The sequence below is a fragment of the Apus apus genome, chromosome 23 (assembly GCF_020740795.1).
Source record: "Apus apus isolate bApuApu2 chromosome 23, bApuApu2.pri.cur, whole genome shotgun sequence".
NCBI classification, from domain to species: domain Eukaryota; kingdom Metazoa; phylum Chordata; class Aves; order Apodiformes; family Apodidae; genus Apus; species Apus apus.
The window spans coordinates 4,103,570-4,129,096 of NC_067304.1; the positions used below are offsets into that span (position 1 = coordinate 4,103,570).

At 47.2% G+C, this 25,527-nt stretch overlaps 1 protein-coding gene and 2 non-coding genes across 4 annotated transcripts; 2 read left to right on the forward strand and 1 right to left on the reverse strand.

Moving 5' to 3' along the window:
* Nucleotides 1-177: 177 nt before the first annotated feature.
* Nucleotides 178-250, forward strand: TRNAK-UUU (transfer RNA lysine (anticodon UUU)). The gene has a single exon. It is a non-coding gene; the product is annotated as a tRNA-Lys (tRNA).
* Nucleotides 251-477: 227 nt separating this feature from the next.
* Nucleotides 478-550, reverse strand: TRNAK-UUU (transfer RNA lysine (anticodon UUU)). Its single transcript has one exon. It is a non-coding gene; the product is annotated as a tRNA-Lys (tRNA).
* A 494-nt stretch (nucleotides 551-1,044) lies between these two features.
* On the forward strand, nucleotides 1,045-23,897 carry MDM4 (MDM4 regulator of p53). Of its 2 annotated transcripts, XM_051638750.1 has the most exons (11): nucleotides 1,045-1,200; nucleotides 5,222-5,328; nucleotides 8,205-8,279; nucleotides 9,633-9,766; nucleotides 10,547-10,596; nucleotides 13,774-13,835; nucleotides 14,608-14,704; nucleotides 16,055-16,215; nucleotides 16,676-16,810; nucleotides 17,512-17,592; nucleotides 18,753-23,897. In XM_051638750.1, exons 2-11 carry the CDS (start codon nucleotides 5,254-5,256, stop codon nucleotides 19,314-19,316), a joined length of 1,434 nt encoding a protein of 477 aa, XP_051494710.1. In that variant the 5' UTR covers nucleotides 1,045-1,200; nucleotides 5,222-5,253; the 3' UTR covers nucleotides 19,317-23,897. The 2 variants fall into 2 exon arrangements, with proteins under 2 accessions (XP_051494710.1, XP_051494711.1); XM_051638751.1 differs by lacking the exon at nucleotides 17,512-17,592.
* Nucleotides 23,898-25,527: the final 1,630 nt, after the last annotated feature.

Consider the following 25,527-nt stretch of genomic DNA (forward strand, 5'->3'; position numbering starts at 1 on the left):
TGCCCGACCCCCCCACGCTGCACCGACCGTGGGAACAAGGAGCGGGGGGCACCCGTGGGGGGTTCATTTGTGTGTCGGGCTGTGCTGGGGGGTCCTGGGGGGGGGATTGCGGCGGGCGGGGCTGTGCGGGCAGGAGTGTCAGGATGATGTAGAGGCAGGGCAGGTAGCGCTGTCAGAGCCCGGATAGCTCAGTCGGTAGAGCATCAGACTTTTAATCTGAGGGTCCAGGGTTCAAGTCCCTGTTCGGGCGACGCTTGTTTTCTTTACTGTCCTTTCCCAGATTTTTGGTTGTTTGGTTTTTCTTTTTTATCCCCGTCAGAAGCCCTTCACAGCCAGCGGCACGAGCGGCTCTTCCCAGCCGGGGTTGGGGTCCGGGCTGCGCCGCCAGGACAGCCCTGGGGCTGGAAAAAAAAAAAATAAATAAAGAAAAACAAACCAAAACACCGGAAAGGGGTTTGAACGCGGAAAAAACAGCGTCGCCCGAACAGGGACTTGAACCCTGGACCCTCAGATTAAAAGTCTGATGCTCTACCGACTGAGCTATCCGGGCTCTGGGGCACCAGCTCCCGCGCTGCTCCTATCACGGCACCAGGGCACGCGCGGGTGGTCCCGGGAGCACCGGGGGCTCGGCCGGGGAGGGGAGGGGGCCTGCACCGGCTGGGGGCGGGGAGGGACGGGCTGGAGGAACCGGGGGCTGCCGGATGAGGCGGTTCTGGCGGTCAGGGGTGGCACCGGGAGGGTTGGAGGAGCTTGTACCGGGCCGGTTGCACCGGTGGGGGGTTGTACCGGGCTGGTTGTACCGGTGGGGGGCTGTACGGGGCCGGTTGTACCGGTGGGGGGCTGTACGGGGCCGGTTGTACCGGGCCGGCTGCACCGGGCCGGTCTGTGCCTAACAGCTCGGTCCTCCACCGCCATTGGGGGCGGGCGCACTCTCCGTCCCGCCATCCCTTCCTCTCTAGGCACATCTCCACGTCGCGCCTAGCGGCCCTGCCGTCCTCTCTAGCCCCGCAGCTCTATGGTCGGCGCCCCCGCGGAAGCGCCGCCGCCGCCATGTTGGCTGCGAGGGGAAGTGGCGGCCCCTGAGCCCCGCTAAGATGGAGGAGAGGAGGCCTCGGGGGGTGTAGGGGTGTCCCCCCCCGCACCTCTCCCCCTCCGCCCCCGGCTGCGGGGTGACCGGTGGGCCCATGGAGCAGCTCTAGGGTGAGCCCGCCGCGGGAGGCCGGGGCTCGGGGAGGGGGGCGGTGGAAGGGGCGGTGGAAGGGCCTGTGCGGGGCGGGGGGCGGCGGGGAGGGCCCTCCCGCCCTCGGCGGGGCCGGTGGGAAGGGGCCCAGCACCGAGGGGTGACCCCAGGGTTGTGCCCGTGCAGGGTTGTGCCCGTGCAGGGGCTTATACTCCGTTTCTGTGCCTCACCCTGACAGCAGCTCTGCCTGAAAAAAGCACCTTCATGGGCGAAAAACTAACTTAAAATATATATATATATATATATATAAAAATATAATAATTTTAAACAACCCCGAAGCGTCGAAGCCAAGAACCCAGGAAACCGGGTGTCAAGTAGCGTCTTAGTTGCGCTGGGAGCACAGCAATTACACAATAGTTGCCAACAATTCGATGACTCTCCCTGAAGATCTGAGCCTTCCACAGCCCTGCCGCCCAACTTCAACGATTATTCTAATTATAGGTCCCGCTGAGCACTTTTAAGGACATCTGACTGTTGTCTGACAGCTCATGGCTTGCACTTCTCTGGTGCTTATACCATCTGCTCCAGCAGTAAAAGGAGACACAAAACATTTCTACGTGATTGCATCTTTTTTCCTAAAATGTTTTGCATCCCTAATGGTTCTCTCCAACATTAATAACTTCAGCAGCTTTAGACTAAAAGTTTCAGAGAAATGGGATGTGAGGAGATGACCACAGAGCTGGCTGGGACTGTGTCATGTCAAACCATGATTTGTAACCTGTTCCACCATGATTTTTAACCTTCCACACCATGATTTCTAACCTTAAATCCTGCCATGCTTTTCCAGGGCAGAGCACAACAAGGAATTGTCTTCAGGGAGGGATTAATAACTGGAAGATCCAGTATGTAATGCTGCACACAAACAGATGGGCTTTAAAAGATGAGCCTTAATTTCTAGGCTGACCACTTCTGGCATGTCCTGTCTTGGGGTGGAGCAGAATTTAGGGCTTTCATGCTCACAGGGTTAAAAAATGAACTGAACCTACAGCCATCCAAGACTTCCACTCTGCACAGAAGTTAGAAATTATCTCATTTCCTTAAAAGAAGGAGACTTGAAAACAGAAACTGAACTTGAATTAGAAGTTAGTTTCTACTTTTCAGACACTGCTGCCAAGAGAAGCCTGTGCAGCCTCTGCTTGCTCTCTTCTCTGGGTCTGTGAAGATCTTTTAGCTCAAGCCTTTCCTGCTCTGGTCTAGTGGGGTTTTGATCTCTTGAGAACAGGAACTTCTACTCCAAAACCAGACAGTTGACTTGTTCCTGTGCCGTGCACGACCAGATGAAGTGTTCAAGTGGAAATAAAGCTGTTCCTTCATGACTCCTCAGTGATTCATGGTTTCCTCCAAATTGTTCCTCTGCTCTACTGGCATTTTCTTCTCTTATTTCTTACAGCTCCAAAGCTGGGGAGCAGCAGTAGGTTCACTGGTGCTTTGTTCAGTTGGCTGCAAATTAGAGGCTTGCAGAGTAAAAGATTGGGCATTAGGTGGGAAGAGAGAGTTGCAGGGAAAGTTAAATAGGGATCAGTGAAGCAAGAAGCTTCTCAGTTCTCAAGGAATTTCCACCTTTTGCCTTCCTGGCCAGGCTGTGTAGAGAGGATGGGAACACATGGGGGGGGATTTTCTGTCTTGGCAGGGTGATGACTGGTGCTGCCTTCATCTGCAGCCTAGACAATGTTTCACAGCTTGCATGCTGCTGAAGGTGGCATCAGTAATCTCAAGATGAAATTCTAATTCAGGGAAGTTAGTATCACTAAGAGTCAAACTTAGCAAAAATACCCTTTCTCTGTGCAGGCTGGAGGCAAAGCCCCAACTTGCCTTTCTCTAACAAAACTAGTACTGAAACAGTTAAAGTATCTAAATTGAGTTTCAGCCCAAGGGCAGCTGCTTTCCAGGAGTGCAGGGTGGGGAGGAAATCCACTTCTTTCCCCCCTCCCGCCCCCCATTTGGCCGTTTTTCACACCAATTCAAGCTCTTATCAGAAGCTGATGTGTTCAGTGACTCCCTCTCCTGCCTAGATGAGCTGGAGGCAGGAGCGGTTTTTGAAAGAGCGACTCAGAGCCCAGAGCATCAGCAGCACCAGAGCTCCTGGGGAGGCTTCAGCCAGAGCTGCTCCAGGACAGGGATTCACAGGCTTTTCCTGGTAGGAACAAAGGGACTGGGAACACGGAGTGATCTTCTTTAGAAAGGTTCAAGGCTGGGAAGTTTGTCTGTAGCGAGGACAAAGTACAGCTCAGCCTGGGGAGCATAAAACTGGGGGCAGTTTGTGGTGCTGTGTGCTGGGCAGACAGGAGCCTGAGTTCAAATTTAAGGCACCGATGGCTTGGGAGTGGTTTTAGTTGTTTTAAGTCAATTATTGTGAGTTACTGCCTAGATCTGATCACTCTCAATGTCATTTACCAAACCTGAATGTTTCATATGCTTTAATCGGGCTTTCTTAAATATTTAGAGCTGTGCTTGATCTGTGGGAATGGTTTTATTTATGATCTTGCCTAACTTGAGAAAAATTTAATGCTGTAAGAACCATCAGGAGCCTCTAAAAAAGGTTTAAGTCCCTCTTAGTAGATGGGGCAGGGGAGGGATAGGGTTTGAATTGTTACCAGTAACTTGAACTGGTGCTAAAGCTCAGATTTTTTGTCATTACTGAGGGTTCTACACTGCCTGTTAGGTAGATTTTCAGCCTGTTTTGTCTGCCTCTAAAATGTTTATTTACATTCCTCAGGCACAAGTCTGATTATTTTGCTAATACTCACTTTTTAATGTACCTAATCATACTGGCTCACATTCTTTATCAATGATGTAATAAATCCATCTACTATAGCTGGAAACTTCCATGACAGACAACTTAGATATTGCTCTGAAAGGTTTTGGCTTCCCATTTTCAAATCTAAACTCCTGCATGGCTTGAGAGTTGACACTTCTTCCAGATTTAATACAGGAAAACATTTTCCCAGTGTTTCATCTGTGCAGACAAATCCAGGAGCCAGCCTTTCCTTTTCAAATTCATCTCATCCTCTACCCTGAAGTTCCCCAAAGTGGCAGTGCCAGGGCTTGTTTCAGCACAAATACAACCAGATTTTATTGTAATTAGGTCCAGGGACACAGCAATTTTACAGGTAAATTGGTTTAAGCTTTAGTGCTGAGACTAAGAGGTCAAGATTTAAACTCTCCAGCACAATCAAGTTGTTGTTTTTTCAGTGGCTGGTTAATTTACACCCTCTTTAAATACGAAGTTTACAAACCTGTTGTGTGGGGTGGGTGAAACTGGACTGTTCTGTGAACATGAGTCATGAAAGCTGTGCCCTGGGTGGGTGCTGAAACTGATGGGCTTTGACGAACTCAAATAGCTGCAGGACTTCCCCTTTTGTTCCTTTCCAGGAAAGGGTCATTTCACCTGCACACCCAGAAATGCTCTTAAAACTGTTAATCTAAAGCCTGCATTGATTCATTTGGGATGAAGGGCTGCAGCAGCTTTAGCAGGTCTTGGAAAAAGCAGGTGGGGGATGTGTTAATCGTTGCCATCCACCCTGGCTGCTCCTCCTTTTGGGCTATCAAGGGATTCTGCCTTGTGGAGATTTCCATTGTGGTTGGTGGTGACTCATCTTCCCCCCCCTCTGACTCAAGCATTTCACCATGATAAGAATTTGCCAGTGGCAGGATGGAGATGGCAGGTCCCAAAGTCCCTCACCCTGCTGTGCCACCCCTGGAGATGAGGCATCCTAGGGATGTCACAGCATCTTGGCCACAGCAGATCTGGCCCGGTTGCTCCCAGTTTTTCTCACAAGGCTGGGGCAGGACAAAGCAGATCAGTTTGGCTGGAACAGCTGAGGGGCACAGAACCATCAGCCCTGCATGCATATCTTCAAGGGCTGCTCTTTGATGCTAATCTTAAAACACTGGTTTCCTGAAGCTTCTAAGAAGTGGAAGTGGTTAAACTCAAGGCCAGGTTTCTCATCTTAACTGGTTCCTGACCCTTCTCATTTCCAGGTTTGTGCTGGGAACAGCTGATCACTGCCACAATGACATCCCCAAGCTCTGCCCAGCATCCAGCAGCTGAGAATGCCTCCAGAATCACACTGGGACAAGTTAACCAGGTAGTTCTTTCTCACACTTCACTGCCTTCTCCTCACTGAAGCAGTGATTCCTTTCACCAAATCAAAGCTCTCCAGGCACATTTTAGTAAAGAGAATTGAATGGGGCTCTTATCCTGAGGAGCTGTGGCAGCTCCCACTGTTAGATCAATGATTTATGAACATTTTAAGGGAAGAGGAGGGGCAAAAAAGGAATCAAAACTGGCCATAGAAGGAATTGTGTAATACATATTTTTAGTCTGGACTTGCAGTCTTCCATGGACAGCATTCCTGGTGCTGGATTGTTTGTCACAGTTGTACTGGAGCTTTGTAACCTTGGATGCTGAACTTGGCCCAGCAGTAATGCATCCCCATGTCGCTTTTGGGGTGAACTAAGTATTGAACATGAAGTATTCCCAGTATCAGCTGTTCCTGGAGTGTCCCTGGAACAAGGAGTTGCAGCTGCAGGCCAAGGTCAGTGTGGCAGGTGTGTTGTTGGAGGCCACATTGACAGCCAGATAAGAGAGATTTGCAAACAATAAAAGGAGAAATCAGGTCTAAAAATCAGGAAGGTTTCTCTAAGGTAGGTATCCATCCTTCCAGAGCTGCTTCATTGGAAAAAAAACATCTCCACAACATGAGGGGATGTGGCAGGAGTGGAAATAAGCTGATGGGAGGTGGAGAGATCCTCCCATTTGAGGCTTAATTGAGAAAGTTTGAAATGGAGCCAAGCCCTGAGCAGAGCTGATGTGTGTGCTTATTTGTTCAGCTCACTCTGCATGAAAAAGTAAGTAAATAGGCTCTGATATTAGTAGCAAAATATTGATTGTCAACACTCAGTGTCCTTGGCAGTCTGGAATAAACACTTCCAGTGTGGCTGCTGAGCAGCTAAGGGCCCATTTGAAAATGATCAAGCTAACTATGTTGCTGCTTTAATCAGAAAGAGATGTGTGAGGAGTTACTGCAAAATCCACTTGAGAGTGGTCATTACAGAAATGAATGAACACAAACACATAATTTCATCTTATTAAAAAGCATGTGCTGATACAAGCACTTCTTTCAGTTGTGCTGATTTCTTTTTTCATGGAATGGTTTGGGTAGAAAGGGTCCTTAAAGATCATCTAGTTCCAGCCCCCTGGATGGGCAGGGACACCTCCCACCAGCCCAGGTTGCTCCAAGCCCCATCCAACCTGCCCTTCCACACTTCCAGGGATGGGGCAGCCACAGCTTCCCTGGGCAGCCTGGGCCAGGGTCTCACCACCCTCATACTACAGAATTTCTTCCTAATTTCTCACCTAAACCTCCCTCTTCCACTTTTAATCCATTACTATTTGCTAATTCATTTTTTCCTAGGGGGAAAAAACCTGTTCTTGAGAAGGAGACTTGGGGCTGGACACAAGCTGTTCTGTTTGAGCTTGAAAATGCATTTAACCAACTATCCTGAGTAAACAGGCAGACCAGGCACAGTCGCAAAGGAGATTAATTTTCTACAACATTAGAGAACAGTGGAATAAGCACCTTGTCAAGAGCCTAGCTAATAGCTGAGTTAAAAATTACCCTAGGGACAAGCAGCCAAAACCTGCTCTCCTTACCTTGTGCAGGAAAAATGGTGCTGCAGCTCTTGAGATGTTCCAAGCAGGCTCTGCTCCTGGGGAAAGGAAGTAGGAATTGTAATTGGATTTATATAGGCAGAAAGTAAGGGGTGGAGGTGAGAAACAGGTGAGCTTCCTGACACTGACAGGTGGAGACCCTTAGGAGCTAGCAGAGATGAATGCCTGGAGAGTACAGGTCCAAGTGTAAAGGAATCAGCAAAGGACATGGTGTGCTGAGGACTGGGCTGTCTGTCCTCTGGGAGATGGAAATATCTTGATTTATTAGCAGCTGAGAAACAGGGGGAACAGAGGGACAGATTCAGTGTGGGAAAAGTGTGTTAGTGTTCAACGTGGGTCAGAATTGTGCAGCATTCAGAGAGCAGTGAGGGCTTTCTGACATTGTTAGGGAACACAAGGCATCAGGTCCCATGGGGGGCACTCTCCTAGGAATTGTTAGGATTCTTGTGGAGTAGAGGAAGAAGCAGTGGAGGAGGAAGCAGCTATTTAAAACTCACTGGTGTTTTATATAGCATCATCTGGCTCATCTGCTACTCAAAGCTGCTTGGTTGTGTGGGTGAAACCCAAGGCAGTTGCATCATTCCCAAGGTGCTTTATATTTTATATAATAAAGATTTTGGTTGATGACTGAGATCCACAGAAAACACAGGTTCTGAGCCCTGGTGTTAATGAACCACACCTTGAGTTTCATGCAGTCTTATGATCATGTCCCTGTTCACAGATCCTAAGAAATGCACACTCCCCAAGGTCTGTACAGAGCAGACCTGATTTGGTCACTGCACTAACTGGGAAAATCCCAGCCTGCTGCCCTGGAGGCAGCAATTGGAGTGCACAGAACTGCTCATGACTCAGTCCTTTTGGTTAGTCACTGCCTAGGTCTCCATACCAAGGGTCTGAGTTTCCAGCCTTCCCTCACACGATGAATCCCATCAAGAGTTGAAGGGACAGTGGGAGTAATTAAAGCCTTTAGAGCTGCCTGCCCACATTTCTGTATCTTGCACTTGAGTCAGAATGACTGTGCTGATTTTCAGGCTTTCTAACTTCTTTTCAAGTGCTTGTCCATGCAGGTTGCTCCTAAAAGAGAAGAGCAGCCTGGAGCAGGTTAGCCTGAGGCAAGCAATATTCCCCAACCACTTCCAGCTCATCCCAGGGGTGTCAGCTCTGGCCTTGGTGTGTGTCTTACCCAGGGTGACTTGGGCAGCTCTGGTTTCTTAGCAGGAACACAAACCCTGATGGGCTTTCTCTCAGCAGAGAACTGCTCCAAACCAAACTCTCTGCTTTCTCTTGTAGGTGCGACCCAAACTGCCCCTGCTGAAGATCCTGCAGGCTGCAGGTGCCCAAGGTGAAACCTTTACCCTGAAGGAGGTGAGTTCACTTTTCAGGCACTGTTGCCTGGTCCAGGTTGTTTGGGAAATGGCTCTGAGGGACAAAGGGACGGGCTAGTTATTTATCTGTACTTTGAAGCCCTGTCTGCAAATTGGAGCCCCCAGGGCTGTTGGGATTTGATCTTGGGAGCCCCCAGAGGAACTGGAGTAGGAGGGTGAAATATTAAAGAACAATATTGATCCTGGAAAATCAGCAGCCTCTTTAAAGAAAGGAAAAATGGGATATCCACAGTCCTGAGAGACTGCAGGAGATTCTGTTCAATTGTCTTGCTCTCTGCTCAGTGCAGGAAAGCTTTAAACCTGAATACCAGCTGATGTTTTTCTTTTAACTTTCCTTGGAAATGGCTTGTCAGCTAAACCTAAGAGACCCTGTGAATTCATCTTCTTTAAGATTAAAATGCAGCATGTGTACAAAATTTAAGAAAAATGACACCGACTGTGAATTACAAGAGTATCCTGTCTGCAAAGAATTAAATGCAGTGGTTTTTCATTATGAATGTGTCAAATATTCCTGCAGAGCCCTGTGACTTATTTTAAACACTTATGCATTTAAATAACTTACTTGGCTTCTAAAAATCTTTGCAAAAAACAAATTGAACAGTTTAAATGGGGGGAGCTGAGTATTAAATGCAGGGTACATGTAGAGATTAACATTTTAACTCAGTTAAGTCAGGTTTTTCTGCAGTGAGTGGAGTACTGTTAGCAACTTCTTGGTTCACTGTCATTCAGGAGGGTCATTTTGGTGGGTCATGGGATGTGGAGCCTGCCTGTGTTGTTCTCTACTCACTTTGCTTTCTCTTTCACTCTGGATCCCTCCTGGTGTTTTGTCAGTTCTCAGAGGATGTTTCCTCCACCCTTCTCTGTGATATGAATACACTTACTGTTGCATCTTGCAGACTGTCTCCTGAGGGACAGCAGTGTAACTTGTGGTCACCCTTTACTAAGAGCATATTCTTTCACCTGGGGAAATCTTCTGCCTCCTCCCCACCAGTTTCCATCTCTTTACTCTGAGTTGAGCAGCAGCTTCCATCTGCAGCTCTGGGGTTTTCTTTCCATGTGGGGTAGCAAAGTGACTTCTATTTATCCCTCTTCCACCCAATTTTCCTTCGTGTGAGGGGTTAATAGTTACAATCCTTAGAGCAACATGGTAAAGCATAGACTCTCCCTTAGGTGGGAGGCACCAAGGAATTGCAGCTGTGCACAAAAAGCAGGTACCATTTGACTCACACTCTGTGGGGCAGCAGGAGGCAAGTCCCATAAAGCAAATTTCCAGGGTTTAAGGTGGTTTGGTCTCAGCTGCAGGTGTGGCTGATGGCATGTGGTGTGTCTACAGGTCATGCATTACCTGGGACAGTACATAATGGTGAGGCAGCTGTATGACAAAAGAGAGCAACACATGGTCTACTGTCGAGGAGATGAGCTGGGAGAGCTGCTGGGACTGGAGAGCTTCTCTGTTAAAGACCCAAGGTAGGAAAACGTGACCTTTAACGTGTCTTGTGTTGTGTTGTAGAGGTGGCTGAGACAGGAGGTTCTGGGTGTCACTGCTAATGTTCACTGTGGCATAAACCTGCTTGAATACCAAGTGCCCTGCTCAATGGAAATGCATCTGACAAGCTTGAGTTTAGCTCCTTTGTTTTGAAGAGCCAGTTCTGAACAGCCCAGGCAGTGAGTTGCTTTGGTGACATCCTTTCCCCCTTTTATTTCAGCATCTTTGGCCCTTGATCTCAGACTGAAGCTACAATCTGCATCCTTCAGTTCACTTCTGAGCTAGACTTAGAATCATAGAATATGCTGAGTTGGAAGGGACCCATCAGGATCATCAAGTCCAACTCCTGTCCCTATGTAGGACACCCCTAGAATCACACCATGTGCCTGAGAGCACCTTCCAAATGTTTCTTGAACTCGGGCAGGCTTGGTGCTGTGACCACTGCCCTGGGGAGCTTGTTCCAGTGCTCCACCATCTTCTCCTCATATGCTACCTAAACCTCCCCTGGTTCAGCTTCCTGCCATTTCCCCGAGTCCTGTCACTGGTCACAGGAGTGAGGAGATCAGGACCTGCCCCATCTCTTCCCCTTCTGAGGAAGCCACACTGCAATGTCTGCAAATGAGACTCCCAAGTCTCATGTAGGAGTGGCAGAAAAATCCCTGCACTTTCCAGCAGGATAATAAAAGAGAATTTCTATCCCTGGTTTAAAAGGGTAGAGCTTGGTTCTGTGAGGATAGTAAGTGTCACCTTCTTCCCCACAGCCCAGTCTATGACATGTTGAAAAGGAACCTGACTTCTGCTGCAATGGCAGGTAGGTTTGTCACAGTATGGGCAAGAATATTCAATGTTATGTTGATGTAACCTGGGTAAGTAATGGTGATAAAGAGAAATGTTTCTGAAGTTGGAACAAACTGCTGATGAAGGCTTTAACCTGACAGTCTCTTGGAGTATGTGTCTTTTCTGTGTGTCCACCATCAGCAGCTGTGGTATGAAATCAGTTAGTTGTTTAATTAACCTGCCTGTAACCAATGACCAAACCTCAGAGCAGCAGACACTGTCTGGGAGGACACTGACAGAGCTACATACTGTGGTTGTACAAAGTATCCCATCCAAATTGTTACTGATTTCTCAGTTTTTTCTCAGTTTCAAGCTTGCTGCAACTTCTCTCTCTCACCTTCTTTTAGACTCTCATAGTCTTGAGACTGAATATGAGAGTGCTGGAAACCCAGGCTAGTTCTGCAAGTCAGAGAGGTCTGGACTTTAATGAAACACTTGAACCTTTAAAGGTTGCTGTTACTTTCCCAGCTCATAAGAGAAATCAAATCTATCTACATCAAAAGTCCATCAGTCCTAAATTAAAATTAATTCTTAAATTCATCTCAGCTGATGGCTTCCTTGCAGCCAGTTCCCATTCTGCAGCTGGTAATCTTAATTAGAAAAAAAACAAAACCAAAACACTTCTGATGAAAGCACAAGCATGCGAATCATGAGGGAGCTGCACCAGGAGAGCTCTGCAGTCTGGTGCTGCACTTCTGGGGTCTCTGAGCAGATAATATGGACTCAGTTTTTCATAAGGGCTTGGTCTATTTTTACACATCTACATAAAAACTTCTGCAAATTTAGAAACTGAGAAAACGTGGCCTTAAACTGCTTAGTCCTCTGCTGTGAGCTGTGTATTGGTGCCTCTGAGGTCCCCCCTCCTTTATTTAGAGAGAAGAACCTTCGTAAGCAGACTCACCCCACATGTAACCCCAGTGTGAGTGCTGTTCCCCTCACTGAGGATGCCCTGGTTCTCCCTGAGGCATCGTGTGGAGAGCACAGGATCCCAGCAAAACTCTGTCTCCTCTGCTGCCCTGTCCCCTGCTGCTGGGTGTGTGTGTGGTCCTGGCCTGGTGTCACTACCCTTAAACCTGCTAAAGGAAAGGCTGTTCCTCTCAGGAGATGAGCACTGAGTTATACCCCCATGTCTGTGTGTGTGTGACTGGAACGAGACAAGCTTGGCAGACCAGATCTGTGACAAACACACAGGAAAGGGTGATGGCTCTGAGTCCTGTTTTGCCTCCATTGCAAGGTAGCAAGAACTAGAGGTGCTTAAAGAGGTCTTCATGTTTTGTAAGAGCTGCTGGTGTTCATTAGCCAAATCAGTGCTCATCAGCATAGCATTTTGCTGATTACCTTGGCCACTTATTTTAAGTACACTTGGAGAAAGAAAAATGACTGCAGAACATCTTGGTAGTAAAGACTGAGCTCTTCATCAGATGGTGTCCCTGCCTGGCTGGCTTTCACTCTGAATCACAGGAGGTGTGTTGAGGAATACCTCACTTGAAGGACATTCTGTGTTCAGTTCCTAGTGTGTGTTGGCTGGGAAAAAGGAAGCCTTCCAGTAAGTGGAGTGTCTTTTCACACAGTGTTTAAGGCTAATTGGAATTATTTACTGTTAGAAGGGGAAGGCTTCAACTCTTCTAATGCTCCTGCAGAGCCAAAGCAGTTAGGGATGAGCCAAATGGTTTCCAATTTCCTTCAGGTATTAAATAATTAGTGTCAGAAGCTGTAGGGTGATGGAAGAAAGGAAAGCTGAACTAAAGCAAAGCAGGTGGGATATAGAGCCATGTCATTTTGTGGTCCTGTGTTATGGTCCATTTTATGGACCACTTTGTGGTCCACTTTTCTGCCTGTAGCAGCAGATTTCAGTGCCATGATGTCAGCCAGACTGTTCCTGGCTGTCTGGCATTCAGCAGGGAGTTTCTCTGCTCAACTGAAAGGGGAGCAAGCAGGAGCCATCCTTGATTCTGTTTTAAGAGTAGACTTCCTAAGTGCAGCTCACCTATTATGCAGAAAGATTTCTAATTGCTTTTAGTTTGACCTTTTAATTAACTCTTGGGGCCAGCATAATCACCTGAGTTAAATTATTATGGATGTCTACACAGTTAGACAGGAAAGAGCTTGCTGTGCATGGAATTTTCCCTTCTTTAGTTGTTGTTCTTCACCCCCACACCCTTTAAGAAAGACGTTTTTCCTGTCTTACCAGAAGTTGAAAGAGATGGTGTCCTCAGGTATATTTAAAGATCTTACTCTTCTCTGTTCACCTTCTTCAGCCCTCAGATCTGACCCAGCCTTGAAGTGAGGGTCCCCACGCTCTGCTGCTGCTCTGGGTGTCTTCCTCCAAGCAGACTTCTTGTGTAAAGGACCTAGAGATAGTGATAGCAGGAAGGAGATTCTTACATGCTGTGAGGTTCCATCAAGCTTCATCTCCAAGGAGGCACAGGCTCTGTATTCCACAGGCTGATGCCTCTGTGTGTGCCTGCCTAGGGAATCCTGGAGTAACGCCTTGCTAGGAAGTGGAATGGAATTGTGTTGTTCTGGTCCCTGCTCTACAAGAAGCATGGGACAGGCTGGAGAGGGTCCAGGGAAGGGCCACAAGGGTGATCAGAGGGCTGGAAGACCTGCCTTATGAGGAGAGACTGAGAAAACTGGGTTTGTTCAGCCTTGAGAAGAGAAGGCTCAGGGGAGACCTTGTTACCATGTTCCAGTCCTTCAAGGGTGACTCCCACGAAGATGGGGACTCCCTGTTTACAAGGACACATGGAAAAGACAAGGGGTCATGGGCACAAGTTGCTCCTGGGGAGATTCTGACTGGACACAAAAGGTACATTTTTCCCCATGAGGACAGTCAGACATTGGAATAGTCTCCCGAGGGAAGTGGTGGATTCCCCCACATGGGGCAGTTTGAAGTCTCAGCTGGCCAGGGTGCTGAGCCCCCTCACATCAGCTGGGGCAGCACCTGGAGAGGTTGGACCAGATGATCCTTGAGGTCCTTTCCAACCCATTCTAGGATTCTGTAGTTCTGGGCAAGGGCTCTTGTTTCTCCTGAAGGGTTACTTAGAGGTCTGCCAAGCCTGGCTTGTTGGTTGCTTGCTGAGAACCCTCTGTGTCGTGAGAATGGTTATTACCAGGGAAGGTTTTTTCTTTTGTCTTACCTGCCATCCAGATGCTGCAGAGAATCTCGCACAGGAACAGAGCGTCGATAAGCCCAGCCAAGACCAGCTGAAGGTAAACCCACTGCCTGGTGGTTTCTTTTGTTGTACAGAGTGCCCCTTCTCTGTACCTGTGCATGGTGGACTGCCAGAACTTTGTGCTGCTTGGCTACCAGGTCTTCACCTTCCTGAGAAAGTTCTTGGAGTCCACACAGCAGGGACAGAGTGACCCTTCTCTGTTCTCTTCATAACAGAGTGCCAGTCTCTGAGCGTGTTTCTCTGGGGTGTAGCACTTCTAGTCCTCAGTTCCTCCAGCCTGCTCTGTATTTTCCTGCCTTTCTCCCCCTTCTCTCATCCCCTCTCTCAGTAGGAATTGCCAGATAATGATGCTTTTGAAAATGTGTGAAGAAGTTTTGTGTTTAAGTAGGATTGTTTGCAGAAGCTTTCAGGCAGAATCTGAAACCTAGGAAAAATCTTTTGCACATTCCAACTTGTTTCCAGGTGTGTTTTGGGGGGTTTAAAGTTGGCTGATCCGTGGAGGTGTCTGTTCACCCTGAGGGCCAGAGCATCACAAAGAATAGAGTGTTAGTGCCTTCAAGATGGCAAGTTTTGGACTTTTGCCAATCTTTTAAGATTTTTCCTAGGTTGCCAGAATGTTGTTTGTGCTGATTACAGATGCATTAGCTGCCTGTAAGAATGAATAGTGTGTAGTTTTTGTTCAGAAACTTTCATTTCTCTTCATAACTTCTTGGTCTTTGTACTGCAGCTGGTGACTGGGAATGGAAGTGCTACATCCCCATGTCCCTATAAGCTCTGCTGGACTAACATCTGATTTTTCCTTCATGCAGTTTAGCCAGCAAGAAGGTTCTGACACTGGCCTCATGGAGGGGGGAAGCAATGGTTCTGCTTTGTCTACCTCAGAGCAAAAATGTGAGAATGACCAAGGTGAGTCCCAGCTTTTCTGCAGTCACACAAGGTACACAAGCTCTTCTGCTCCTTCTCCAGTGGGCTCCACATGAGCAAAATGCTTTGGGAGACTAATAAAAACCTGTTGTGGGATATAATCTTTAAAAATCATCATTTTATGCTAAAGATTGAGAGAACTGCAGATGTTCACCAAAGTTATTAGATGATGGACCTGTTTTCTAGCTTGGATATTTGGTCTCATAAATAAACAAATGCTTTGAATAAAATGGCAGGTTAAGCCTCAAAAGTGCATCTGTCATTAAACAATGCCAGGAAAAAGATCTTACAGACCTTGCTGAAGGGTATTTTAAATGCTAAAACTATATTTGTATCTATTTATCTTCCCAAGGGAGTCTCTCTTCTGATTACACAGAGCACAGCCTGAGCTGTCTGCAGTCATTACCTGCAAACCAATCAGGGAACTGAATAACAAGGGAATTTTTTTTGTTTTTTCCTATCCAGCTGAAGTGTAATATAGCTCCTTCATATCTAGACATTTCCTTTGTTTTTCATGTCTGGAGATTTCTTGCTGGTTCACTCATATGGATTGCTGATGTTACAGAAGCAATTTTCCTGGTTTTCTACTTTGTATTCTCATGTTGTTCTAATATCAAGGAACTTGTAAAACCAAATCTTTGCAAGTGTGGGTATTTCCAGATCAAACGAGAGCAGAAGGTATTTTCCTGGCTGTGTGTACAAAGGAGACAGAAACAGTCCTTGTCTGTGTCTTTGAAGCTCTTGGCACTGAAGAGAGATTCAAGGTTATCTGGAAATTCAGGCTGCTCAGTTTAGGACTACAGACTAAACTGCACAGGGTAAAGAGGAGGCTGAAGTGTGGGGTTGTGGAGGATGGATTCTTACCTTCCTGTTTCCTATTCTGAGCCTGGTTTTGGAGCTCCCATCACTGGAAATTGGAACCAAATTCAACCCAGTTTTCTGCACGTTAAGTCACTCAATAAATCTCAGATTTGACTTGGGTAGAGGTCTGAAAGAAGCATTTGTGTCACTGCATTGTCCTGAAGTTAAGGCAAAGCTAAAGAGACCCTAAACCACTACAGAGACACACTGGGAATACTGGGATGCTTCCCTGACCTCTGATGGCTGTGCAGTGACTGGTTTGTCAGGTTCACTTGAGGAAACACACGAGTACAGGTGTGCAGTGGATCTGACATCCCAGTACACTCGTACAGACCCCAAAGCTCTTGGCAGTAACTGGCTGTAAGAAGGAGCAAGAAAGATTTCTGAAATCAAATGGGGCCAAATTGTTCTCTGCTAGTCTCTTAAATGATGTAGGTGTGGCATGACTTAGATTCTACTTGGCTCTTACAGACAAAGACTTAATAGAAAACCTCTCTAAAAGCAAGAAGCCTAAGCTGGACCTAGTGTTTGAGGAATGGGATGTAGCTGGTCTTCCATGGTGGTTTTTAGGCAACCTCAGAAGCAATTACAAGTCCAGAAGTAATGGATCAACAGATATTCAGACTAACCAGGTGTGTAGACATTTTAAATAGGTGCACTGTATTCTCTTCCTCTCCTCTTTTGGGTTCCAGGTAAATAAAATGTTCTTTCTCTCCCCTTCCCACTCCAGGATTTTCAGCCTCTCCTTTGTGTGTTCCTGTCCCAGCCTTTCACATCAGGTGGTTGGTTCCTTTTAGTGTTCTTCAGTCAGCTAGGCACTCTGAAGGCTGTGGTCAGCCCTTGGAGGTCCTTCTGGTCTTGAGCAGTGGTTGTATTTCAGGAGTTGCCCCTCTTCTGGGTTGGGCAAAAAGGGGTGTTTTGGTGAGGACAGAGCTGCCCTTTTCTCTCCCAGGGGTGACTGGAAAAGCTGCCCAGGGCTGAGAATCTTAGGAAAGGGGGAGGAACAGTCACTGTGGCAATGGCTGTGGTGCTGATACTCCTGCTGCTGATCACCTGAGCTCTAAGTGGTCTCTTCTGTTTCTTCTCCAACAGGACATAGACACTGCTGTTGTTTCAGATACCACTGATGACTTGTGGTTCCTCAATGAGTGTCCAGCAGACCAGAGCAGTGCTGCAGCCAAGGGGGAAAGAGATGACTGTCAGGAGCTGAAAGAAGTTGACAAAAAGGTACCTCTTCAAACAGCCACAGTGCAGGTGTCCCACAGGTTGGCCTTGTGTGATCACATGGTGCTGTGCTGATTCTGGAGGAGCTAGATCTGTAACCATCCAGAGTTCAAACTGTGTTTAGGAAAGGCTGTCACCATGGCATCCATGGGTCACAGGTTTCCCATCTTGTCAGTCTCCTTGGGTTTTGGTTCAAATCCATGTATTTTCAATGCAAAAACATCATTTAAAACTCTTTAAAACTTCAGCAGCAACTTCACTCTATTTCTAGCCAGTCCCTGCAAGACTAATAAATGAAAAGACTGAAAGAGGAAGATCTCAGTTTATGTTGTGTGAGTGTTCAGTGCTAGACAGGCTGGCCTGAGTCTGCTCCCTGAGGGGGTAGTGATTGATCACAACAGTAATTAATCAAATGTGTGTTAAAAGGACTGAGTTCATTATTTCTTCCATGAAAATGAGGAGGGCTGCTCAGGTGTGTTTGTAAGATTCTTGTGTCCCTCAGAGAGGTGTGAATTGACCAGAGGGACATTGCCCAGTGATAGTTACTGACAACAGCACAGATTGTCCAGAAAATGGCTTTTCATTCGGTTCCAGAAATAGCTTAATTATCATGGTGATTATATACTCAGTTTTGGTGTACAGTGCCAGGCACATCATAAATACAGATTATTGCAGCCCTCTAACATCATTTCCACTCTTTCCAGGTGACTGAGGATGCATGTTTGCATGACTGTGAGGACTCTCAATGCTTAAGTGATGACACAGACACAGAAGCTACTCCAGAGGTAGGCATCCTGCAGGCCAGCCTGCCTTGCTGGGGGTGCATCCTAGCTGAGAAAACCCCACAGCTGCTACTGGTAGTCTGATTCTTTCTGGTTTTCAAAGGCCAAGAAAAGCAAAAAATAGGCAAAAACCTCCTTTTTTTTTTTGTAATGTACAGGAAGGAACATGGAGTTGGCTTGCGCTGGTCAGGGCTCCCTTTGGAGGTTTTGTTCTAAGTCAGCAAATTATACTTTTTGCACCATTTTTTAGCATTATTTTTAAGCTGTGCATGCTGGACAGATTGGTGTGTCCCTGGCACTGGGCAGCTAAATCATAGCTCTGAACTGGGGCAGCTCTTGCCCTCTTTGTGTGGGGTTATCAAAGAAGCCAGTATTAGTTCTGCAGATTCAACAGATGCCAAGTGATGAGCGAGCCTGGGAAATAGATTCCTGACTGACTCCAGAAGCCTCTAGCCTTGAATTTAGAGTAAGATAATGAAAATCCAATGAGCTGCACAGCTTGAGAACATTCTATTCTTCCAGAGTGCTGAAGGCTGAGGAAGGGAGGACAGATTTTAATGCTTAAGAGATCATAGAATCATAGGGGTTGGAAGGGACCTCTGGAGATCAAGTCCAACCCCCCCTGCTGCAGCAGGAACAGATCACAGAGCAGATCACACAGGAACATGTCCAGATGGGTCTTGAAAGTCTCCAGAGGACACTCCACAACCTCTTTGGGCAGCCTGTCCCAGGGCTCCATCACCCTCACAGCAAAGAAGTTTCTCCTCCTGTGTTGTCACTTGGTGCCGTTTCCCCTTGTCCTGTCACAGGCACCACTGAACAGAGTCTGGCCCATTCTTGACATCCACCCTGCAGGTATTTATAGACATGAGCAAGATCCCCTCTCAGTCTTCTCTTTTCAAGACTAAACAGCCCCAGGCCTCTCAGCCTTTCCTCCTTAGACAGATGTTCCAGTCAGTCTCTCTCCAGGCTGAGAATCAAACCACCAATCATACAATTGCATGTTTATACCCTGTATCCTTTTTATTTTGGATGAAGCTTCTCTGCAGCTCTTCCTGTGCAGAGGAGACAAGTTGTAGGTAGGGCTAGACCCTAACTTGCTGCTTTGTTGTTTTTTTGTTTGTTTTTTTTTTTTTTTTTTGTCTGCCTCAATCATTCCTCAGGACTCCTGGCAATGTTCCAAGTGCAAGAAATTTAACTCTCCAGGCAAACGCTACTGTTACCGCTGCTGGGCCCTGCGGAAGGACTGGTACTCAGATTGCCCCAAACTGGCTCATTCTCTTTCTCTGTCCAACATTGATGTCATGCAGAAGAAAAAAGAGGATGATGATGATGAAGGGATAGATGTCCCCGACTGCCGAAGGACTATTTCTGCTCCAGTTGGCCAACCCAAAGACCTGTACATGGTAGAAAACAAATCACGTGTGGATACCCAGAGCTCTCTGGAGTCTTTGGATTTGGCAGGGGAATGTGAAAGCAAAGAGGCTCTGCTGCACTTCTCTGAGCATAAAAAGGAGGAAGAGATACAGTCTTTAGAGAGTATAAAGAAATTACTGAACCCTTGCTTCTTATGCCATCACAGACCACGGGATGGGAATATTGTCCATGGAAGGACTGCTCACCTTGTGGCCTGTTTCAGGTGTGCAAAGATGCTGAAGAAGAAGAGATCTCCTTGCCCAGTGTGCAGGAAAGAGATTGAGCTGGTGATCAGGATCTTTATGGGGTAGTTGTGCCTGTTCAGGCCTTCTCCTCCAGAAGACAGCACACAGGCTTTCTTGCACTCACACAAGCCCTAACTTCTGAGCTCAGCCGGTGAATACCAAAGAGAATGAAGATGCAAATCTGACCAAGAACACAGAGATTCTCTGCATTAAATGAAGCAGTATCCACCTTTTCATGTCCTTTGAAATTAAGCCCATAGGGAGCAGGGAGTGACTGACATGTTGGTATCAATCCCCTGCTTTGGAGTAGTCTAAACCTTCTGATTCCAGCTCGGTGGTGTCACTGGGATTCTCTGTTCTAACAACTGGTCCTTGCAGAAAACAATGTTTGGATATAATTATAATTTTGGCTGTTGGAGTGTTGTTCTCCTGTAAGTCAAACCCTGTGCAATGCCTTCTAAGGAGGGGTCTGCATCTGAGATAGACATAAATATATATATATATATATGTGGAGGGGTGGGCAGGGGTGGGAGGGAAGGGCAGACCAATGTGTCTGCAATTTAGAGAAGCCATTTCTCCAAGGATCAGTTCTCGTGAAGGCAGTGAGAAGCAGATAACCTGATTTCAGGATATTTTCATTTTTTTTTTAACATAGGTTTTTTAGATAAGGTCAAGGTCCTCTTACTCCCAAACTTTAAAGAAGTCCTCCCAGACTTTTAATCTGTAGCCATCTCAGGTCTCCTATCAGAGGGCGAAATAATGGATTGTTATATCTTGCTTTTTTACTGGGTATTTTCATTTTAATCAATACTTCATTTAAATACAGTTCTATGTCACTTTGCATAACTTTGGTGAAGCCTGCCCATTGTTAGCTCAGGCCAGTCTAGAGACAAGATGCTCACTTTAAAGTGCCTAGTGGCTTTAAAGAGAGGATATGGACTTTTAAAGGGACAAGAATTCCTATAAAGCACCAGATGCAGCTGGTGAGTCTGTGAGCTGTACTTGGTGTTAGGTTTTTAAATTTTCTCCTCTGACTTTTCTTTCCCTGTGATTTTTTAACACCTGAAATCTGTGTGCAGCATTTCCCTTGTCCCTCAGAGCTGTGCGTGGTTGCTGTAGTGGCTGTTAAAACTCAGCCAGAACTTGCAGTTTAAAAAGATGTCACCTTTTTCTGAGACTGTACCCTGATCTTCCTCTGCCTTCCTGGGCTCTAGGATTTGAGGGGGCCTGCATCAGGCACCCTTCCCCTTTCAGGGGTACAGACACTGGGATTCAGTACAGGGTGTAGGATAAAGCCCATTTTGTCACTTCCCTACAATCCCCTCTCTGATCTGGGAAATACAGGATATAAAAAAAAAGAGCTTGTGCTCATACCTTGGTGCTTCTCCAGGCTGTTTCTTCTTTGTTTTCCACACTCCCTGTGCTGGTCCAGCCCTGGAAGGTCAGGCAGGCAGTGGAAGATCCCAGCAAACTGCCACAAGTTGTTGTTTCTCTGCAGAAATAACAAGAGTAGGTGCTAAATCACTGCCAAAAGTCAGCTCCACTCTGTGTGTTGCATGGTATTGTATTATTTCTGTGTAGGGTGTAAGTTAGACTGTTATTGTTGGCTGTTGTTTACTGTTGTGTTTTAAAAAAATTAGAGGCTATCTTGTGTTTTGCTGCACTATCTGTAAGTCCATGGGAATCAATCCTCATGGAAAAGCTTCCTTATTGCTCCCTTAACTAAAGGGCTGTTGAATTGCTGGTGATGCACTTTAATCATGCTAAGATCAGCAGCTTTACTGCCTAGAATCAGAGAAAGGAATAACTGCCAGGTAGTTTCTTGCCTTTTTTTGGGTAGTTCCTTTCCCTTTTGAGCCTCTCGGGCTCAGCAGGGTGTGTTGTGGCCCTTTGTGGCACTTCTGAATACTGTGAATTCCCTCTAGCCCTGATTCCCGAGTTTTCCTAAAAGCAATTTCACTGAATTGTTCTGATCTGGCTGCACTGAAGAGCAGGTCATTTGCATTGACAAAAAAGTGAGGAGAGTTTGAAGTTCCAGGCATGACATTGAATATCCCAACCAAAACCCTACCAAGATCTGGATGCAGCTGCAATTATTACCTGAAAATTGTTGTCAGGGCAGCAGTTTATGATCAAAACCAGATCTGCAGGTTAACTTTTAGTATAACAATCTTCGTGACTTCTTGTTTGGGCATAATCACGGTGTTTACAACCACCATTTTTGAAGTGTCTTGATTCTTTTGGACTGTAGTAGTTGGCAGGCATGAGACACCAGGATGTTACAGGTTGATTTTCCTTCCTCTAGAAGAATAAGCTATTGCAGAGCCAGCACCTTGGGTGCAGCTGTAACTGCCCAGGTTGGGGCTGGGGCTTGGAGGGGAGGGGTGGGTGAAGTTTTGGTGCAGGAGAAAAGGACCAATAATGTTTTATTGCTTTAACTTAAATCTAAGGGTAGGTAAGTAGCAATTTACCAAGAACTGCTCTTCTGAGACCCTTTAGGAAGTGCAGACTTGAGGTGTGGGTTGAAGGACTCTAGCTCAAGGCACTGAGCTCCAGTACTTAGGGATGGGATACTGGCCAGGCAGTGCTGTTACTTTCCTTTCCTACAGACACAGCAATTAGTCTCAAGTCTAACTTAGCAGCCTGGTTTTTAGGAGAGTTGAGCATTTACCTGAGCTGGGTGTGGACTCAGCTTCTCACTGGTGTCTTATAGCAGGTGACATTTCTTCTCTCTCACAGTGGTTTTACTTTGAAGTGCAATATGAGAGAGGAGGTCCTTGGTGATCTTTAGCAGCTGCGTGTCTGTTGGAAGGAGATTTGAGCACAACTGTCTTCAATGCCCAAACTAAAGAGATTTATCTGTTTCAGTGCTTGTTTTTTTTTCCTTTGGTGACACTGCTTGCTGTTCCTCAGGAACCTGCTAGCAGAAGTGTAGCTGGAGGCCAGGTTTCCTAGAACCCTCAACTTTTCAGCCACAGATTTTGGCACCCTTTTATCCCTAGCAGTAGCACAGTTCTTGCCTCAGTGGTTATTGAAATACAGTGAGGGAACCATGAAGCTCAACTCCAGAGTGCTGCTCTGCAATCATTGTAGTGCTCTGAACCCACAGGTACATGTAACCCCTGTGTGGGCAACCAGAGGTACACGTTGCATTTACTCCCAAAAGTCCTTTCAGTTAAAGTGCCTCTTGACTGACACACACACACAGAAGCACATCAGCCTTTTCTCCTGCTCTCCTCAAAAAATCTCAGCGTCTCTCCTCTGCTGAGATACTATTATTGAGCCAGTTGAGCCTAAACAAAGTCTCTCCATGAATTCAAGATCCTTTGGAGCAGCCCCTCAGAGGGCTTGTTCCTCTGAACAGTGGGTGTTGCCACATAGGCAGCTCTGAACTTTCTGCCTGGGTTGCATATTTATGCCAGTGCACGCCTGAGATGGAAACCATAATGCAACTTGCCAGGCTCTGCTCCAACCTGCATGGATTGTATCTGCTACCAAGAAGCTGTCCTTGCAGGAGAAGAAGTGGCTGTTGGATAAATGGAAATGGAGTGGAAACCTGAGTGTCTCAAAACCCCATCACTGTTGCTTGCTTTCGCCTGCTCACACTCTTGCCTGCTCTGAGCTTCATCTTCCAGCCCTGGAAGAAAAACCAAAATGCTCTCACTTCAGGCCTTCAGTGAAGGCTGACCATGTTGGAAGATGCTGTGGTTAAGTGGCTGAAGAAGGAGCCAGAGTCTCCATTCTGTCTGTCCATAAGCTGAGCAAGGGAGTCCCTCTGTCCTGTGCACACTCTCTGGCTACCACCAACCAACCTGGATCCCTGACAAGGAGTCACTGCGAGGCTGTGTGGTCAGAGCAGGAGTGAGACCCACAAATAATACAGGGCTGATAAACTGTACCTTTGGAATGGCTCCAGAAGCATGGATGACCTTCAGACAGCAGCTTTTCCCCTGGAAATCCTTTAGTTGTCTCTCCACAATGGCCAGAATTTTCTTTGCTCCTGTGAAAACAAGTGGGACCCTGCTTGTGACTCCATGGCTGGCCAGCAGGAAGGTCAGCTGCCCCAGGCTGGGTTACACATCCCCTCAGCTTGCTCTCTGCACCTTATTGTGATGAATCCAGGCAGCTGTTGTGCTGGCAGCCCTGGGTTTCTGAGCTGTTTTCACCCTGGCCCTGTGCACTTGCTGCCCACACGTTGGTGTGGACACCCCAGCCCTGCCACACCGAGCAGGTCTGTCCAGAAGATGCAGCCACTGAACTGCAGAGTCTCCTAGAAGGCACAAACCACCTTGGTCAGATAACATGAAGGCAGCAGGAACATGTTGTACCTCTGGCAAAGAGAAGAGACTTGCTGATCTGGAAAGAGCCATTTCCTGCTGGATTTCTGCAGCCCCTTCTACCCAGATGCATTTTTCCTGCTGAGAGCAACTGGGTGTCTCTGTGCACCCACAGTCACTGCAGGAACAAGCAGGAGTGCTGGCTAAACAGTATCTGTGTGTTTGCACTAGTTCAAGGCACATCCCACAAAGCTGATCACCCGTTTTTATGTCCTTTGCATAACAAAATGAATTAAATTGAGCACAAACATAGGTCTATTTTTTCATTTGTACTGCGTTTCAGGAGAAATAAAGGCCTGTTACCAGTTAAGCAGCCTGTGTTCTTCCTGCCCGTCTGCCTTTCCAAGGAGGGAGAGACCTCCCATCATCCCTCCCAGGATGAGTCTGCCTTGAGGAACATTCATTGCTGGTTTGCACTTGGATATTGAGCCATTAACTGCAGGTCTTTGGAATCTGTGGGAAATGAGAGCACCATCAAAAACTTAAGGCAAAAAATTGTTGAGTACCTCAGGCTTCCCTGTGGTGGTTGTCACTAGTTCTGTCTTCTTGATCAATGGGCTACATATAATTGCTAACTCCTGTTGGTAAACAAATTGCAGGAACCTGGGATTTCTCCAGGTATTTCATGCTAATTAATTTTGCATAAACCAAAAAGAAATCTCAGGACATTCCCCCTCCCTCCCCCCAGTATCCAGCCCAGCAAAGGATGGAGTATAGAAATATGTAGAGATAAAAGTGCTGTTTCCAACACGAAAAAAATACTCTATTTTCCAGGAAAATCTGGAGTTGTGATCTGTTAAATTGTATTGGGAACATGGAATGGTTTGGGTGGGAAGGGGCCTTAAAGATCATACAATCCCGCCCCCCTGCATGGGCAGGGACACCTCCCACCAGCCCAGGCTGCTCCAAGCCCCATCCAACCTGCCCTTCAACACTGCCAGGGATGGGGCAGCCACAGCTTCCCTGGGCAACCTGGGCCAGGGTCTCACCACCCTCACAGCAAAGAATTTCTTCCCGATATTCCATCTGAATCTCCCCTCTTCCACTGAATATTTAGCAATATTACCCCCCCTCCCTTGCAGCCGGGAGGGGTCTGTAGCACAAACCTTTCTTTGCAGAAGCCAAGAGGAGCAGTTGAACCTTCACCTCCTGCAAAAGCACTTCCTGGGAGGGGGGGGGTTGTTAAGCTGGTTCCCCAGCCCCACCTCACGGCTCCAGATTCCCAGGAGGGGCACCCACCACACGTGCTGGTACCAGGAGGTCACTCAGCCCTTCTCCAGCTGGTCCAGGCTGCTGGCTTTGCTGCGGGGGCGCAGCAGCCCTGGGCACAGGGAACTTTTCCCTCTGCACCCCCAGCTCAGCTCTGGACCCCGCATCTCACTAGAGGGCACCCGCCCTCCGCACAGCGAGCGGGATGCGGGCGCTTCCCAGCCCCTGGAATCCCCAGGGCGCACACATACCTCCCCGTGCCCCTTTTTCCCCTCACCTTTTGTAGGAAAGTGATTTTTTTTTTGAGGCAGCATTTGGAGCACTCCCCAGCTCCCCGGAGCACCCGTTAAGGTCTGTGCAGGAGCATCCTCGCAAACCTCTGCAGGCTCTTGCTGGGAACCAGCAGATGTTTCCTCCTCTGCCTTGGGGTAACAGGCAGCAGGATCTGGCCCACTGAAAAGAAACAGTCTCGCCTCGTCCAAACACTTTTCCCCAGAATTGTCAGTGACCCAAATGTCAACATCAGGAAAAAAGAAAAGCTCCCTGAAGGTCTGTTTGGGGTCTCCAGCTGGAGCTCACTGAGCTGAGGAGGCAGGTGGTGGGAAACTTGGCCAGCAAAGCAGGCTCAGCACCACAGGCATGAGCTGCCAGAGCACAGAGCCCAGGGTGGTTTTCAGAAAACAAAATAAAACAAATAAATGCAGCTTTTAGCAGCTAAAGCCTCATTAATT